Raw genomic sequence first — 18,876 nt, forward strand, 5'->3', positions numbered from 1 at the left:
ACGACTAGCGTCCGAAACGTCAGTAAGTTTTAAGTTTTTTCATCTTTTCACTCTGTAAAATTGACCCTTTTATCATTTATGTTTTAAATAGGATGTTTTACTACCTCAGCAAATTTTCGTATATTTAATAATGCCTCCTATGACATCACACTTATTAGCATACTGGAAGTATAAACCTTAATATCTCCAAAATGCATTACTCAAATCATATAAAAATATTTCACCATTCAACTATTCACTTCAAGTAGAAGCAATATTAATAAATAAAAAAATAAAAATAGAAAAGGACCCAAGTCTTGCTTGTCAAATCTGCTAATAGTGACTCGGCAAAACTATTCAAAGGGACAAACAGCAGGAAACGTATATAGAAATATGAAGTTAGTAGCCCCATGCACGTTATAGTCATTGAAAGTCATTGAAGTGCATCATGTTTTTTCAGTCTTTATTGAGAACAAGGGGCGCAGGGTTCGTGCTGAGCTAACCACTTAGAATTCAAGGACTATTCAAGGACTATTCAAGGATCCCAAAAATGAATTTTCAAGGAGTATGTTCAGCTAACTATGCCAAGGATTTTACACGGTGGTTGCATATGCCGACTTTCAAATTTTCCAATCTTTCCGTGACTATAGGTGACTAGATCTATTTCAGAACCATGCAAGTAAAGATCAAAGCAAAAATTCAAGGAGTTTAGTTAAAATCGTAAAATTCAAGGGCTTTTCAAGTGCCCTTGAAAACGTGAATTAAATTGAAGGAGTTTAAGGCAGTAGCACGAACCCTGGGGGCGAGAAAAATTCCCTGCGGTGTTGTTATTATAATCATTACATAGCAATTTTCTAGAACAATTTTCTAGATCACGATGGGTATATATTCTATATGTTTTCGACCGGAACCTTCATTTTCACCCGATAAAATTGATATAGAGAGCAAAAAATCCCTCCAAGTGAATTCAACGAATAAACTTGCCGAAAAAGGTCAGCAGGATTTGATAATGACGTCACGGCAACAAACAAAAAACAGTATCTTTTTGCTCGACGAGTCCAGCATACATTTATTATTTTTATTTTTCAGTATTCATTTAAGTTCTTATTTACTGATTAGCGGCTCTAAATTTAGTGATCTTGTAGGTGAAGTGCAACTGAGATAGTGTCCAACCAGAACACAGCAAACAATGGTTTGAACTACAGTGAAAGAACGCCAGCTCCAAGAGCCCAGATAGTCCAGATACTGATCAATGAGAGATGAATGATGCTGACTCTCAAAGCCGTCGACGAACTGTTTACATCACAAGTCGAAGGTGGCGGTTGATATGGCTTGTTGAACGTAACCTTATTCCCAAGGTTCTTTGGGTCAATTACTTCCTGGAAGGGAAATAAGATATTCAAATTAGGTCGAAAACAACGGCAAGTCGCGATAAAACTCGAATAAAATGCAAAACAAATAGAAGGCAGAACCAAAAAGTGTGCATGTATGAATGAGTACCAACTAATTAATTGTTGGGGATAGTGAAAGATGTTCCGAGTGACCTGCAATCATGGCGATGGAAAACCATCTCATCCGGGGTGTACAATGCTCCTAGTCGGTGAACGCTACGAAGATAGGAGCACAGTGGCGCTGATGACGCCCCCCCCCCCCCCCTCTCCAAGCGCACCCCCAATGGTTTCCCAAAATTTCGTGTAACAAAGATACCTTACATGTTTTAAAAACTTTGATTTAAATCTTCCACCCCTCTCCCTGCCTCCCTCCCTTCTTTCCCCTACCCCATTTCGTTATTTCCCCTATCCCCTCCCTCCCCCCCTCTCCACCCCCTTTACTGCACTGTCCTCGATAAAGCCTATTCCGATGTGTTACTCACTGCAAAGTTACTACGGTTTGCTTTGTTCATGCAGTCTGATATCATATTTTCTTTGTCGAGCAAATTTCTCAAATCGTTTGCCATTTCGTCGGTCCAGTTGGGTTTAGCTGCGACAAGAGGGTTATAATACTTGTGGGAATAAGCTTTGAAAGACCTGAATTTTAAAAGAGACGAAACACATTAGAAAATAATAGCGAATGAATATAAAAAAGTTCAGGAAAGATGGAGGAATGAAAGAGGAGAAGGAGAGAAGCGGGAAAGAAGGAGGAACGACAGAAAAAAGATAGATCTGCGAGTCGAAAGAAGGGATGATTTGGACGAAATGAAAGCAACAACCACCTAAGGTAACCGACTTACGGGAAGTGTTTTTCGACAAACTTGTAGACTGCTGGCCTGTTGCTACTGGAGCAGCTGTTAAGTAGTCTTAATCGTGGATAGTATGTTATGAAGTTTATGCACATTTCCTCTGAAGTACTAAGTCCTCCCTGCAAAACACATCAGGCTGAATCAAAAGTCCATCCGACGCCACCCTAATACCAGATGGACACTAGTTATGAACTTCTAGTTATATGAATGTTGAAATGAGAGAGCTGGGCTTCCTATGTACACTGCTCGAAGACTGGGAAGACTATCGTCCTTTCTTCGTCCTTTGGCGGGATTTGGCCGCCAAAACACGCGTGCGCTTCTCTCGGTTCCCGCGAATTCACACACGCTACACCAATGATTATTTAGCAGGACCGACAGAAAAGGTCATTTACTAGACTCACAAATGTGGTTTTGGTACGATCCTTGGTATTGTACTTGCACTGTTGAATCATCTCGTCACCCTGGTAATGAAATAAAAATAACAACAGATCACGTGATCGAGGCATTACTCACACTGGGGGCAAATTAAGGCCCCGTCCACACGTATCCGGAAATTTTTGTATCTTACGGGCCTGAAGTGAATCTCTTTAGCGTGGACTTGAATCTCCTGAGAAATACGAGAAAAAAAAGAAAACCGAAAATTTAGTGATGAAAAATAAGAAAACCTAATACATGGTAAAACTTCTGTTGGCGACGTTATCTAAGAATAAACAAGTATGGTAGAGTGAAGTCACTAAACCCGTACAATAGATGTTAGACTAATACAGTGGCGGATGCAGGATTTTTTAAAGGGGGGTTCCGTTTCTTAAACTGTGTATAATTCTCTTTTGTTTAGTCGATGTTTGACAAAAAAATTGGCTCTAATCACCTAATTTAGTAACTAGTAACGGAACTTAAAGGTTAATTAAACATTATAACAGCAAACATCTATCGTTTCGTGTTTAACATTATCTTTGTGGATACTTTTAAGCAAAATTTATATAAGACATATTTCTATTACTTAAACCTTCAAGAGGGGGTTCCGTGGACCCCATCGCCCACCCCCCTGGATCCGCCACTGTAATATACATTAATATACCCTAATTCCACCGCTGTTTTTTGTGCGTGTCTATTTGACTCATTACACTTTTTGACTAGTATTTTTATTTCACAGATTAAATGCCATCATTCTATGTTTCATTTCGTGGGTTGAATGCCTTCGAATTCTCTCTAAAACTGTACCTGAAAGTTAAAATCATAGTTGTTATCTCTTGCAATATCTGGCAGCTGAACACCGTCCCTGACATGTTGGGTCCAGATGGCACGACCTGCGTCGAAACGAACGACAAATGAAACAAATAGGATAATTAAATTTTGTGGAATTACGTAGTTTAGTCGGCGCTGGCATTTAATTTGCACATTTTGAATGTCTTAACATTCAAAATACTTAAAAGCATCATAGCATATTATGGGAAGGATTATTTTACTAGAAAAAAGCAATGGGTCTTCTATGCAGTATTTATCAACTCCATAAGCCCCTCTACTCAATTCTCTAATAAATGTAGCTCTTACCTGCTAAGTGTGTGTGTAAAAAAGAAGAAATGATTTTGATTCCTTTCTCTGGAAGTGGACTGCTTTCAAGGGTCTTTTCGATAGAAGAAGGTTAATAAATATAAATATAAATTAATATTTGGTTTCCTCTCACTTCCATTTTCCTCACCAGGTCCCTCCCTCCTTCCCTCTATAAAATATAGTTAACATCGAATTATTTTTTTTAAGGTATTAAACTGGTCCTTCCTCCATGTTCCTCCTCACCTCCTTCCCCCCTACAACGAAAATCTACCTTTTGGGTTCATACTTTTATACAGTGTCCTGTAGTGATCTAGTGATCCTTCACTCGCCTCTCCCTCCCCTCCCCCTACAACGAAAATCTACCTTTTGGGTTCATTCTTTTATACAGTATCCTGTAGTGATCCAGTGGTCCTTCACTCATCTCCCCTCCCCCTACAACGACAATCTATTTTTTGGGTGCATTCTTTTGTACAGTATTCTGTAGTGATCCAGTGATCCTTCACTCACCTACCCTCCCCTACAACGACAATCTACCTTTTGGGTGCATTCTTTTCTACAGTATCCTGTAGTGATCCAGTGGTCCTGGTTGGGTGGTATTACCATCCACGATGAAACACCAAGCCCTACACTCAGAGTACCAGCATCGTATGCACGTAGATCAGATGTGTAGTAGAGCCTTACTCCAGAGCTGTCGAGGCGTCCTACATTTAGAAAAAATAAATCTTTGTATATTTCAAAATTGTAGAAGGAGATTCTGCTAAGCAGGATACCAAATGTTGAAGGACGTAAAAGAGAGAATGAGGGCGCAAACAAGCTCCTTGAGTGAGCACGAGTTCATGATTGTGAACTGACCACCCTCAATGTCTACACCTCATTAATGACCACCTCTCATGATTGTAAACTGACCACCCTCAGTGTCTACACCTCATTACTAACCACCTTTCATGATTGTAAACTGAACACCCTCAGTGGCTACACCTCATTACTAACCACCTCTCATGATTGTAAACTGAACACCCTCAGTGGCTACACCTCATTACTAACCACCTCTCATGATTGTATACTGAACACCCTCAGTGTCTACACCTCATTACTAACCACCTCTCATGATTGTATACTGAACACCCTCAGTGTCTACACCTCATTACTAACCACCTCTCATGATTGTAAACTGACTACCCTCAGTGTCTACACCTCATTACTAACCACCTCTCATGGTTGTAAACTGACCACCCTCAGTGTCTACACCTCATTACTAACCATCCTCTCATGATTGTAAACTGACCACCCTCAGTGTCTACACCCTTTTACTAACCATCTTTCCAGTAGACTATCCTTCCACCCTTCGGGTTCCCTATTTTTTTGGGGAAGTGGGCATTATTCAGCGATATATTTCAACATTTCTTACCTTCTACGTTTTTAGGATTGTCATAATGAATTTCCATGATAAGTACCGAGCCACTGTCGTTCATTCCCACAGGGTATCCAACGTGTTCAGGATAAACAAATGGCTGAAGAAATAAAAGAATCGTTCGTTTGAATTAAAGATTTACTTCTGGAAATGAGATACATTGCGTTTTCCTGGTAGGACTATCTTTCATCCCCAGAAACTCCTAACTTTAATAATATAGTCAAAGTGTAACTTACCCCAGCACCAACACCCCAGCCATAAATTATATCCCCTCGTTTACAATTCAAGATCTCTGCAGGCATATTGGCATAGTCGATACAGTTTCCGGTGTAGTTAAGCAATTGATCAGGAAATTTTCCTTTGCATTCGTTGATGACAAAATGATGAACGAAACCTTCGTTGCCTGGTTGGACTACGGGCTCAAACTGAAAATAAATTGTTACTCTCCCGATTATAAGGCAAGGCAAGGCAAGGCAAGGCAAGGCAAGGCAAGGCAAGGCAAGGCAAGGCAAGGCAAGGCAAGGCAAGGCAAGGCAAGGCAAGGCAAGGCAAGGCAAGGCAAGGCAAGGCTATATGCTCTACCAAACTTACCCTCACAATGTGTTTCTTTCCTCCAAAATCGGGAAGCCTGAAGGGTCTGCACATGTAACTGGTGTGAAGTTTTGGAATTGTCATCTGGAATTAACCAAAATAATTCCAAATGAAATGGCGATGATAATCCGTAGAAAATACCTTGCGAAATGAAAATGATAAAACTCATTGGAATTCATTTGGAGTTCTAGATCTCTCTTGCCCACACTTTGTCTTTTGCAAGATTACGTCGATATCGTTCTAGGAGTCTTCTATTTGCTGAAATCTGCTCTCGCGGAAGCACTGCGAGAAATCGTCCCATTTATGTTGAAAACTACGAATGCCGTATGCAAATTTTATTCAGTAAAGGACTACCATGGGTGCCGGGGGTTCCTTGTTGTTCCCGTTTCTGTTTGTTCATGTTTTAGAGGAGCGAAGCCATTGCTTAAGCTTTCTAGTACATCAGCCAAGGCGAATCCCGGGGGTCCTGCATGGATGCTTGTAACAGGTTATTTGTCCCACGTCTGAGTTTTAGAGAAATGGAGGGAGCTGGGAGGGGAGGGAGGGAGAGATGATTTGTAGAGGTTGAAAAGACTTAGTTTCTTTTCTTTTCAGCGGCCAATTCAAAGCCATTTTTGGAAATCCTATTTTCTCTTCTCATCGACCTAATTCCCATTCCCGGTGCATCAAATCGCATTAATTTTTCCAGTGCAAAAATATAAGCAAACATCAGTTCGGAAATTAGGACTTCAAATGAAGATGCTCTTAACTATCTGTAGAAATTTAATAAATTAATGCCATAGACATAATAGACTGACTTACATTGCGCATTAGTAGTTCTAGTTTTTTCCAAGATGGATCGGGTTTCGATGTTTTCACAAAGTTTAGCAGGAGAATGCTTCTTGATCCTTTATCAGAATGCTTCTTCATGTTGGTGTCAGAGGTGGGATCTTCCTCGTGATAAGCAAAAATCACTCTAGTTGTTCCTTCCTGAGGAAAAAAATGGGAATTAGCAGTGGCCTTTCCACAGAATGGCTCCACATGAGGCGAAATTTAACTGGAATTTAAAAGCTGAGGAAAACCCGGCCGTTTAAAATGAGAGGAATGTATGACTTCAGGCAAATAGAAAAATCAACTGAACACTTCACAAAAAACCCAACACTAAAATACAGAAGAAAAATCCCAAACAAACACAAAAAGGCCCAAAACACGCACCTTTACATAAACATAAAATGGGCGCCCCAGGGTTGGTCCATGTGGGTATTGCGCATGATCGCATCTAGATCGACAAAAAGATGTATGTAGGGTTGTTGGAAAACGGCCTCATATTTTTTTTTTAGGAACGGCGGAACAGTTTTTAAAGTACGGGGAGGGGGGGCTACAGTACTCCCCTCCCCTCCCTATCCCACCCACCCACCCATCCCACCCCTCCCTTAAAATAATTCCTAGACAAACTAAAAATGTAATTCTCGTAAAAAGTGGAGGTATCCGCCGTCCTGCATTTTCGGTTTATTATTATTTATTGTACGCCTCATTCAGAATTAGTGCGCGTGGCCTCTGTGGTGAAGAAATTTTCCAAGTGGGAAAAATACTAAGCCGTACAGACAAAACTGTAAATAAAATGATATTCTTTTGCTGTACTTATTGAAATATGCAAATAAAGAAACTATGCAATGAAATCAGCTTTACTCAACGATCCTACATAAAAGTTCTGAAGAAACATAAATCTAAAGTAAACATGACTTCGTCATTTTTACGCTGGTCCAGAACACCCTATTTCATATCTCATCACTAATCAACCAACCCCAATAGTATTGAAAACTCACATACCTCGAATTTGTAGTCTTGATTGTCACAAGTGTCAAACTTTCTGCTAAATTTCATCGTTGTTTTACCGTCTTTTTCTGTGCCTGAAATGAGTTTGTAATCCTGTGAATCGTCCAACGGCGGTAAGGAATAACCTTCGCCATGTCGGTCCTGTTTAAAGAAATACGAACTAATTTTAACTTAAAGTTATTAACGTTGGAAAATTATAGATAATCTATGTCATCGCTACGAGTGTAGCAATGCTCCATCCAGCTTGGCGTTTCGGAATCTATCTAGGCGCAGATTCTTGTGCAATTCTCGTGAAGAAGACAAATAAATATCAAATCTGCACGCAGCGACAATTATCGACATGGTCAAGGCCGCTAGCAACAACACAGTAGCTTTATACCGTTAAATACGGTTTTTCCATCCTTAACCCATCCAATCACGATATCAGCTCCCTTCATTCTACCAGTACTAGGGTGAGAATCCAAGGCCAATCCATCCAGTAGTAACGGCCTCCACAGCAAACGAGATGCTCTCTTCAGCTTGGTCCACAGTCCAGTAGAATTTAATCTTCTGTGATGGATCTAATGCAACGAAATGGTTGTACTCAGAAGAAATATCTGCAAGACACTGGCCGACAAGACCGAAAACCAAGGCTGCGTAAAGCAACGACATGATTCAGCTCAATAGAGAAGTTTGTCCGTTAATTATATTAATGCAGACGGATAAAAATATTTGTTTGTAGAAAGTTGGATCAGAGATTCGTCGTTCTGAACACATTCTAGATCATAGTCGTCATGCGGAAATTTTAAATCCTTACGTCAAGAGATAATTTTTTCAGGTCTCATTACTTATCCTATCATTTATCATCATGTCAATCATTCCTTTTTTTGCTGGTAACGCTTGAAAAGAAGACGTATTTATGCATTTGACTCAATCATCTTGATCAATATTCTACATCCACCGTTGTATCAGGTTGAGTGCCCAGCATCATTTCCAATATGAGATATGTTTTATCCTACATTTTCTTTTGCAATCGCATTTTAAGCAGTCCATTGATCTCTTCCGTTCATAGCTTTTCCACAAACACGCGGCCCCCCGGGGGGGGGTTATCCCCTATATTTGCTATACGGGTGGCTGCCGCCAAACAGAGTATGGTTTTCAGCGATTCTACTCTTAAACAGGGTATATAAAATCGCGCTCGCTCTGGAACAGGGTTTTCAGCGATCTTGCTCTGGAAGCAGGGTATGAATTTCAGCAATTTTTACTCTAGAACAAGGTCAGGGTTATGAGAGGCTCAGCAGCACATCCCTACCCTAAACGGGCAAGAGTACCCCCGGGCACGCGGCCTGACATGGGTAAATATTACGAACAAGCTGTCAGTTTGCCAATAAAATTTCACTACGTGGTTTCTTATCCTTGTCTTTGAGGAGGCGCACTTTCATCATAAAAGCATCCTTCATCCAGTGTGTATGATGTATCATTTATTATTCATAAAAATGTGAGGCTAATGAGCCAATTCGAAATATGCGTTGTGAACCATAAAATAGGCTGGGCCGGGGTAGAGCCAAGAGCGACATATTATCTCACTGATCAGAGGTCAAGTTATAAATTCGAAAAAAATCCATTAACGCGGTAACACTCACATGTTCATTTTCACGGAGGGAGCAAATCTGGAGAACTCGTACAAAAACACCGTTCAATCGCGAGAATCGAACCCCGTGACCCCAGGCATTGAACGGTGAGCCAGCGCTGTAATATTAAAAGAAAATAGCTAAATGTAATAGCCCATACTATACGATGTAAATATTCAGAAGCATTAGCATGAAAAATATTTATCAACTGAAATGGTAAGATAAACATAGGAAAAGGATGTCTGGAAAAATCTGCGCCTGAATGACTGTCCGCCTGAAACAGGTTAAAAACCTTGCACCTCCGAATTGAAATGGGGTCCCTGTGTTATGTTTATTTGCGGGGGATTGGGTACCAATTGCGTAATGCCTATACCGGTTTTATTGCACCACGTGTCGAAAGAAACTCGAAGAAACTTTATTTATCACTGTATAAAATTCGAAATCATCTTATTACTATGTTAATGAAAGATCGAGCGAGATGGGATCCTCAAATACTTTAAAATTGGAACGACGAAAGAGAAAAAAACTCAAGAGACTTTCTTTTAAAGAGACAGGAAGAAAAGATCAAAATGATGATCGTAATGGCGTCCTAAACGATGATAGTAGCTCAACATGTAGTAGCATGACTAGCGAATTAGATAGTTTCATTAAACAAGAACCTGTAAAACTATCATCCACCTCTTGTGGGGAAGTATTAGTTAATACCAGAGAAGAAAAAGCACAAAGTGTCCTTGCTATTGATTGTGAAATGGTTGGAGTTGGACAAGACAAGAAGAGTGCTTTAGCTCGTTGTAGTATAGTGAACTACGAGGGTAAAGTGATCTACGATTCTTATGTCAAACCAGATGCTATTATCACGGACTTTAGGACACAATGGAGCGGGATTCGACCAAAACATATGCGTAAAGCGATCTCTTTTCATACTGCCAAGATACAAGTCAAACGACTTATCAAGAACCACATACTTGTTGGACATTCGCTGCAGTCTGACCTAAATGTTCTAAAGCTGACTCATTCTTCTTATCTTATCAGAGATACTTCGAGGTATGTTCCTCTTCGAGTTTTCGCAGGGTTGCCAAGCAATGTCACACCTTCACTTAAAAGTTTGACTCGGATTTTGCTTAAGACTGATATTCAATCTAATGAACATTGTTCTGTTGTAGATGCTATTTCTTCGTTAAATTTGTATAAATTGCTTGAAAAACGTTGGGAAAATGATATACAAGGTGATGGAGAGAGTAATTCATATCTCTGTGATGCCTACTGGCCATCTTGGACTAACATGAACTGAAAAGAATTGAATTGAATTGAACTATAAGATAATTATTTTTGAATAAAATTGAATTGTATAATTTGAAATACAGTCGTTATATATGTTATTACAGCAGAAAGTATTTTTGGACTATTTTATTCTGATGGTTTTATATAACTAACTCATAAAACCAATGCAAAGCACTGAAAATAAATTTATTGTAATCAAGATATTCTAGAAATGTTTGACCACACCATTACATACTCTGATTGACAGCAGTGTATTGCCCGATTTCCTAGTCTCCCACGCATCCCTCCTGCGTTGAGTGACGACCGACACTAAAAACGGATGCAAGGGAGACTACCTGATTTCCCTGTCCCAACTGTTATTTCATTCAGTATGTAGCAATGAAAACAGTGACATGGTCCTTGATATATAATATCCAATAGATCCATTTAATTTTTTTTTCAATTATCTCTTCAATTTGATATTTTTTACACAAAAAATTATCTAGTATAGTCTATTAGTCAAGAGCTGCACTGTATTACTGAATGGAGCAGTGCTGACAAAATTTGCATGTGCCTATCCAGCTTTGAAAAGAAGTGTAAGAAAACAGCACTAAAGAGTACAATCTTTTTTTTATATATATAAAGCTATTTCAAAAAAAATTTTAACATTTTTTGAAATAGCTGTATAAAATAAAGCAGTTTTCTTTACTCCTTTAGTAAAAGGCATATCTTTATTTGTTTTTTTTTTTCTCATTAGCATAAAAAAATTCAAGTTACAAGTAATTAACCAACTCCAGAAATCAAAAGAGAATGTCCTATTTAATAACATTTGAAAATTTGAGAGTAATATGTTAAATATTTTGGGAGTAATTTTTTTTTGAAAACACTATAAATTACAAAGAAATGTATTAGTTGTGTGGCAAGTCTTGCCAAATGACCATACATTTCTTTGTAAATCACTGCTTTACAAAAAAATGTCAGCGAATGACAAACATTACTTGATGGGGGACTGGTCTAGCCCTACTTAGTCATTTAAGAAGAAAAATTCCACAAGTACATTATTACTAAGGGACTGTTCATTAACTATGCCTTGGGGGGGGGGGGGGGGGGGGTTGCAGCTGGAGGAAAAGTATGGGAGGCTTTGGAAAAAAAGTCACACAAAGAAGGGGGGGGCTTTAATAGTATTGGCTGACTTAAAGGCGGTGGTTGAAACAAATAATTAAGGTATGTCTGAAAGGTCACAAGGAGGGGGGGAGGGGGAAAATGTTTAGATAGAATTGGGAGGGGGAGGGTGGTTGTAAATTTTTCCAAGGTTTTTTTCGATTTTTCCTCCAGCCCACCCTGAGGCATAATTAATGAACAGTCCCTAAAGAATTTACTGAATGCAGTGACATGAAATACGCTGCAAATTAAAGATACTAAGTATTGTTCAAGTAAAATTTAAATTTAAAAAAATTAAAATGTAAAGCACAATCTTTTTCCATTTCAGACCACATCATTCCCTTAAGGAAAAGATCCTTAATTTAAGTTGTATCAATATTCATGTGTCTTGTCATGTCAATAACTTTTAAAAAAAGAAATGTTACTTTAGGGAATGACAACTCTTTAGGTTAGGAAAAATGTTTTTTTTTTTCTAATTCAGACTATGAGTCATTAACTTGAATATAATATTCGTTTTTGAGTTGTGTATATAAACAGTGGAAACTCTCCTTAAAGACATCTCTATAATACAGACACCTCTATGATACAGACACCTCTATAATACAGACACCTCTATACATTCAGTAATACAGACACCTCTATTTTATGGATAGCTGTTTAGGTTTTGTCAAATTAAATCACTTTGTAAGAACAACTTCTATATTACAGATACCTCATATTACAGACACTTTCCTCTGGGCCTTTGTTGTCTGTATCAGATTAGACAGGTTTCACTGTAATTCATGTGTCTTCTCTTTTAATCAAAGAAATGCTACTCGAAGAAATGACATGTGGCCTGAAGCTTAAGCCATGGAATTTAAAAATCCAACCCCATCCCTTACTACTGAAAAATTAAGTCCCTTATTTGTGGCTGTTGATCTATAATACTGTTAATCAACACTAATATATCTATGTTTCATGGGTTTAGCATATGCACTCTTTTAAATTATAAACTTGCATGTGAAAGCTTTTTAAGAAACATCTCATGTTCCAATAATGTTGCTAAGAGTCCATCCTTATTTTTAATAGCTCTTTCATTCCCATAGTTTATTCTCTTTCCATTCAATGTTGTCATTTTTCCACCCATGGCTCTCAATATTGCATCTCCAGCACATATATCCCACTTTTTGATAAGAGTTAAATGAACATAAGCATCAGCATCATCTCCAAATAATGCTAAAACTTTGTATCCCGCACCCCCTGCATTGGTTATCTTTGCATTTTTACCAAATGCTTTTTGGATTCGGGCATTTACTTCACTGCCAGGATGCGATCTAGATATTATAATTTTAGGTTCCTTTTCCAACACCTGTGAAGACGGTTTTTTTAAATCTGGTGAATGGCCATGTTGGACCCATCCCCAGGAGGTATGTTTTAGAAAAGGACTATGGATAACACCAGCCACAGGATTCCCATTCACAGTTATACAAACCATTGTAGTGACATATTTCAGTAGATTTTCTGTGTATTCTTTTGTTGCATCCAGTGGATCAATCCAAACAAGGACACTACTGGAAGGAACGTATTCATCTTCTAGATTATATAAATGTTCATTAAGCATGACAGCTGATGTCGTAGGTGCCTTAATCTGGGTATTCTCAAATGAAGCATTTTCATGCTCTTCTGATACAACCTTGATGTTTGGAAATGCCTTCTCAAAGCCATAAAAAATAGCTCTGTGGGACAAGAGATCTCCTTGTGTTACAGGATCATCTGCTCCTTCTTTTGTCTTACCTTTGCTTTTTTGCTGAAAATATCAAAAAAATACAATTCCATTATATACCCCTTATGATATGTATTATATATTTTGGATGCAAAAGTAATTAAAGCCCTGGCTAAATGAGGAAACATATTTCCAGAAACATTTAGTTTAGCGCTATTTTAGTTTTTTAAGAAATGGCATAACTAAGATTGGTAAAAAACCAACCTCCCATTTCAAGGTCCTGGCAACTGCCTGCAGGCCTGGTGTGGAACTTGTCTCACACAAAAGTTTCAGCTAAAAGCTTCAATATGTAAAGGTGGTGTTACAGGAGGAAATTTTTCACACAACATTGCAGCGTTAAAAGTTGGCTTCGCGTAACTAACATGAATGGCAACAAATTTATAGCAACATTGTTGTGAGTTTTGAAGTAATATTTCAAAGTCGACAATTCGCCTTGGACTGGAACTAATTGCGCAGGCTTGAAATCCTGTCCAGTCCGATATTGGAGGCTTTGAAATGACTTCTCATGCTCATTATTATTCAACTTGGAGTAACTGGAACAAAATTAATTTTGTTCCAGTTACTACAGACTGAATTCAGTCCTTTCACATGACTTTACCAGGTTTCAAGTAACATCATCAAGTGACCCAAAAATAGGCTGATTGATTAGCTGGTTTCCTCATGTATTATTAATGAGCATGAGAAGGTTATTAAAAAATCTGCAATGAATCATAGTTAATTATTTTAACCAATTGCCATGTAGATATTATATGAGGCCAAAATTTAACGCAATAATGTGGCACGAAACTTAATATATCGTCTCGAGTAACACCACCATCTGTAAGTAACACTCTGCACCCCTTGTAACAGCTGGGCCTTAGCCAGGAAATAGAAAGGAAATAACACTTTTTCACAATGGAATTCCTGTCATTTCTTTCGTATTTTCCTGTTAGCCTCGCTTAGCAGATAATTTAAAAAGGGGTATTTAGGTCCATATAGATTTTGATTTGACTCTCTAATAGAGCTCGTAAATAATATACTATGATTACTTCCGGCGCCTAACATGGCAGCCACATATTCTTTGTCTGTATATACGTTATTGTTTTTTATGGTTTGTCGCTGTTATGTAGTCCCTTTTTCTTATATTGATAATTATAACATTAATCGTCATTTGGATCTTGAAAGAAGTAAATCTCTGCACTTTGGTTTAGTGATTAATTCAGTGGTTTCAAGTTCATCTCCCTGGAATGTTTGTCAGTTAACTTCGTTTCGTCTCAAGTCTGGTTTCTACAAGTCTCGTATTGCCGTTGGAAAAATATCTAAGCATGGTTATACTTCATTATCTATTCCTGGTCATGATCCTCCAACTGATATTACTATTTCTATGGATATTCATCGTAATCCTGGCCCTTCTTCGTTTAACTCTGACCTCAAGACTACGGTTCAACGACTTCATATGGTTCATCACACAAATAATTATCATCGTTCATTGGATATGCCTCGTCTTTCTTTACAACATTTAACATCTACACCTGTGTTATCCCATGTCTTTTATGGCCATAACAGAACATCGGTCCTTAATTACAATAAAGAAATCCTGGATTCCACAGCTGGAAATTCAAATCTTAACCGTCAACTGCCGTTAATAACATACTCAAGAGCAAATCTTTTCGAACTTCGCCGTAATACAAAAGCTCCTTCATCTTGCTGCTCCTCTGCTCTTAAGGAATTAAAGCTTTTTCGATTTCGTGGCAAGCGAGGTGGTCATCGTACAGATCGTTCTACAATTTCATCATCACCTGCTTCAACAACAAACATTAAAATTCCTGCATCACTTGAACCTGCTTCAATTTCTACCTCAACTGCAAACTACATGAAATTTTGTCTCTTAAATGCTCGTTCAATAAACAATAAATCTCTTTTAATTAAGGATTATGTTGTTGAAAGAGACATCGATATTCTCGCTATAACTGAAACCTGGCTAAAAAATACTAATTCTGATTTTATTGTGCGTGATATTTGTCCTACTGGTTATTCGTTTTGTCATGTTCCTCGTCAAAATCGTACTGGTGGAGGTGTTGGCATAATGTATAAAAATAGCCTGAAAATCAATCATCATGTAACAATGTCTCACACGTCTTTTGAATTTATGGAAATGCTACTTCATCATCAATCGTCTACTTATTGTATTGTTATTGTTTATCGTCCACCCTCTTCAAATAGCTTGCTATTTAATGATGATTTCACTACTCTCTTGGAACGACTGGTTACATCTTCTGGCAAACTGGTAATTTCTGGAGATTTTAACTTTCACATCAATGACACTAAAGATAATAATGCTAATCGCTTTATGGATTTACTCGATTGTTTTAATCTGACTGTCCTTGATCCTGTTTCACCTACACATAAAAGTAATCACGTTTTGGATCTAATCATTACAAGATCTGATGAAAAATCTGTGACCAACCTTACTGTACACGATCCTGTTTTATCTGATCATTATGCTGTTCATTGTATGTTATCTGTAAACAAGCCTCTACTTCAATCAAAAAGCATTTCTTATCGCAAGCTTCGTGCAATAGATGCTGATTGTCTCCAACAAGATATTATGAACTCTGCACTATATCAATGTCCTGCTACTCAACTATCTGATTTGTGTACTCAATATGACTCTGTTTTATCGTCTATTTTAAATAAACATGCTCCTTTACGTTCTCGATCCATCTCCCTTCGCCCAAGAGCTCCATGGTATACTGACGAAATTCAAATTAATAAAACAAAGCGTCGTAATCTAGAAAGACGTTGGCGACGTTCCAAATTAGAGGTTGACCGTGAATTATATGTTGATCAATGTAATGTTGTTAAAAAACTGATTTTTGATGCAAAAATGAATTTTTATTCTAATTTGATTACTGATGCTGGTTCTAACAGTAATGATCTATTCCGTTCTATTGATCGATTGCTACACCGTATACCTGAGAAAAAACTACCAACCTCAACTTCATCCACAGATCTAGCTAACAATTTTGTTTACTTCTTTAAAAACAAAATCGTTAACATCAGAAATGGCTTCGTTCCTACGTCACATCTTTCAAATGATTTCTCTTATCTGGATTCACCTAAACTGGATTGTAAAATTGATTCATTTTCGCCTATCTCTATTGATGAATTATCAGCCATTGCGAAAAAGATGTCATCTAAATCCTGTAGTCTTGATCCTTTTCCTGCAAGTCTCCTACTTGGACATTTTGGTGCATTACTGCCTACTATATGTGAAATCGTTAACCTGTCACTTCAAACTGGTGTTGTTCCATCTTCTCTTAAAGTTGCTGTTTTAAAACCGTTACTGAAAAAACCATCTCTTGATCATGAAATTTTTGGAAATTATCGCCCTATCTCTAATTTAAAGAATATCTCCAAGATTATTGGAAAAGTCGTTTCCCTTCAGCTAAATGATTATCTGTCTCTGAACAATCTCCATGAACCATTGCAGTCTGCATACAAAACATTTCATAGCTGTGAAACTGCTCTTCTTCGAGTACAAAATGATATCCTCCACTCCATTGACAATCGTTCTTGTGTTGCCATGCTACTCTTGGACCTATCTGCTGCATTTGACACAGTTGATCATCAAATTCTTCTAGATCGTCTCCATACAAAATTTGGCATTTCTGGCATAGCTCTTCAATGGTTTAAGTCCTACCTCACTGATCGCTTTCAATTTGTTTCCATTGATGATTTTTCTTCTGAAGCCCTTCAACTTGATTGTGGCGTACCTCAAGGTTCTGTACTTGGTCCTTTGTTGTATCTCCTTTATACTTCTCCAGTAGCTGATATCCTCCGAATACACAGAATGTCTTTCCACCTTTATGCTGATGACACTCAATTATATATTCCTTTCTCCTGTAATGATGATTTGTCCCTTAATGATTCCATGAATCTGATTGAAAACTGTCTATCTGATATTGATGCTTGGATGACTACAAATAAATTGAAACTAAATAAAGGCAAAACTGAATTCCTGTTATTTTCTTCAAAGCACAGCCCACAGTTAACTCTTCCTTCTCTTCAATTTGGTTCTGATGTGATAATGCCCTCAATGCATGCTCGGAACATCATGGTGTCATATTTGATACGCATCTTACTTTGGTTCGTCATGTGAATAATATTTGCAAGTCTTCTTTTTATCATCTCAGAAACATTGCTAAAATAAGAAAATACATCTCTTTGAAAACAACTGAAACTCTCGTCCACGCGTTCATATCCTCCAAACTCGACAACTGTAACTCTCTGCTCTTTGGCTTACCAAACAAACTCTTAGATAAACTACAATCTGTACAGAATGCTGCTGCCAGAATAATCACTCTTTCCCATAAACATGACCACATTACACCTATCCTCGTTAATCTGCATTGGCTACCAATTGAATCTAGAATCAAATATAAAATCCTATTACTTACTTTTAAAGCTCTTCATGGCCAATCTCCTATCTATATCCGGGAACTCATTTCAGTGTATAAACCGAACCGTAATCTTCGTTCTGCATCACAAGTTCTTCTATCAGCACATTCTTATAATCTTAAATCTTATGGTCATCGCTCCTTCTCTGTGGCTGCTCCTGAACTCTGGAACTCACTTCCAATATCTCTCCGAAATGCATCAAGTCTTGCCTCATTCAAAACTGAACTTAAAACTTATCTCTTCAAATTAGCATATTCTTTGTAAATTATTTTATTTTGTCGTTGTCTTTGTCGTTTGTTTACTAGCGCTTAGAACAGATTTGTATTTGCGCTTTATAAATAAATATTATATTATTAATATTATTCAATTAATTAACATGACAATATCTCATAAAGCTTTAGCTACAAGTAGCTTCCTTTATTTATGCTCATTCTTCCTGAAGGGGGAAGGAAGGGTTCGATTTGAGCATGGCTTATAATAAAAATAGATATTCATTTGTTCCAAAGAATAGACAACTGGGTTATAATCCATTCTTACCTTGAGATTATTATTTTCTTTCACCGCTTTCACGGCTTCGCCGCCATTTTGTGCGAGGTCGATTGCAGCTGCAAGAAGTTGTTTAATCGAGACTGTATCGATAGAATCGGTGTACTTTGATGAAGCACCAAAATCAGTGGTAAAATAATAAATAATTGCTAAACCACATAAGCCTAAAATTATAAATCCAATAGGAGAAATACGTATTTTTGCGGATATTCCCATAAAGCTCATTTTGACTGACACGAGTTAGAAGAACCGAAATTAACGTGTTATCTGATTGGTCCACATTCAATGATATGAGAAATAATCTGATTGGCATTTTTTTATCTATTGTGTTAAACGAATACATAGTCTATGCATATATCGAAACATCTGATAGGTTATGCAACTTTAGGATATAATCTTTATTTTAATTGGTCCAATTTTAAAAACCAGTACTGAGTTCTGATTGGCTAGAAGATTTTAATATTGACCAATCAAGACTTAGGCCAACGTTTTGAATCGGAGTATTCGAAAA

At 37.7% G+C, this 18,876-nt stretch overlaps 3 protein-coding genes across 3 annotated transcripts; 1 reads left to right on the forward strand and 2 right to left on the reverse strand.

The window, feature by feature from the left end:
- Positions 1-1,019: 1,019 nt before the first annotated feature.
- Positions 1,020-8,173, reverse strand: LOC116305630 (DBH-like monooxygenase protein 1). The gene is made up of 14 exons (XM_031715577.2): positions 7,966-8,173; positions 7,581-7,727; positions 6,573-6,740; positions 5,772-5,855; positions 5,417-5,605; positions 5,178-5,280; positions 4,304-4,470; positions 3,770-3,842; positions 3,440-3,525; positions 2,787-2,825; positions 2,620-2,679; positions 2,210-2,337; positions 1,853-2,006; positions 1,020-1,358 (listed from the first exon to the last, which is right to left on the reverse strand). Exons 1-14 carry the CDS (start codon positions 7,984-7,986, stop codon positions 1,179-1,181), a joined length of 1,599 nt encoding a protein of 532 aa, XP_031571437.2. The 5' UTR covers positions 7,987-8,173; the 3' UTR covers positions 1,020-1,178.
- A 1,429-nt stretch (positions 8,174-9,602) lies between these two features.
- LOC116305639 (interferon-stimulated gene 20 kDa protein-like) lies at positions 9,603-10,648 on the forward strand. Its single transcript, XM_031715589.2, has one exon. It carries the CDS (start codon positions 9,675-9,677, stop codon positions 10,485-10,487), a length of 813 nt encoding a protein of 270 aa, XP_031571449.2. The 5' UTR covers positions 9,603-9,674; the 3' UTR covers positions 10,488-10,648.
- Positions 10,649-11,731: 1,083 nt separating this feature from the next.
- LOC116305638 (inositol monophosphatase 3) lies at positions 11,732-18,606 on the reverse strand. Its single transcript, XM_031715588.2, has 2 exons — positions 18,357-18,606; positions 11,732-13,403 (listed from the first exon to the last, which is right to left on the reverse strand). Exons 1-2 carry the CDS (start codon positions 18,588-18,590, stop codon positions 12,603-12,605), a joined length of 1,035 nt encoding a protein of 344 aa, XP_031571448.2. The 5' UTR covers positions 18,591-18,606; the 3' UTR covers positions 11,732-12,602.
- Between the last annotated feature and the right edge of the window lie 270 nt (positions 18,607-18,876).

This window comes from Actinia tenebrosa, unplaced genomic scaffold (assembly GCF_029948245.1).
Source record: "Actinia tenebrosa isolate PJP-AT-01 unplaced genomic scaffold, QUT_ActTen_1.0 PGA_scaffold1__47_contigs__length_23844297, whole genome shotgun sequence".
Taxonomy (NCBI): domain Eukaryota; kingdom Metazoa; phylum Cnidaria; class Anthozoa; order Actiniaria; family Actiniidae; genus Actinia; species Actinia tenebrosa.

Excerpts from the sequence above, each read along its gene's own strand:
- LOC116305638 (XM_031715588.2), bottom strand. The coding sequence starts at position 18,590 with ATGAGCTTTATGGGAATATCCGCAAAAATACGTATTTCTCCTATTGGA. Across the intron at positions 13,404-18,356 it reads AAGAAAATAATAATCTCAAG|CAAAAAAGCAAAGGTAAGAC; the intron begins GTAAGAATGGAT and ends TGATATTTTCAG.
- LOC116305630 (XM_031715577.2), bottom strand. The coding sequence starts at position 7,986 with ATGGAAAAACCGTATTTAACG. Across the intron at positions 4,471-5,177 it reads CAATCCTAAAAACGTAGAAG|GACGCCTCGACAGCTCTGGA; the intron begins GTAAGAAATGTT and ends TTCTAAATGTAG. Across the intron at positions 3,843-4,303 it reads GAAAAGAATGCACCCAAAAG|ACCCTTGAAAGCAGTCCACT; the intron begins GTAGATTGTCGT and ends TCTATCGAAAAG.
- LOC116305639 (XM_031715589.2), top strand. The coding sequence starts at position 9,675 with ATGGGATCCTCAAATACTTTAAAATTGGAACGACGAAAGAGAAAAAAA.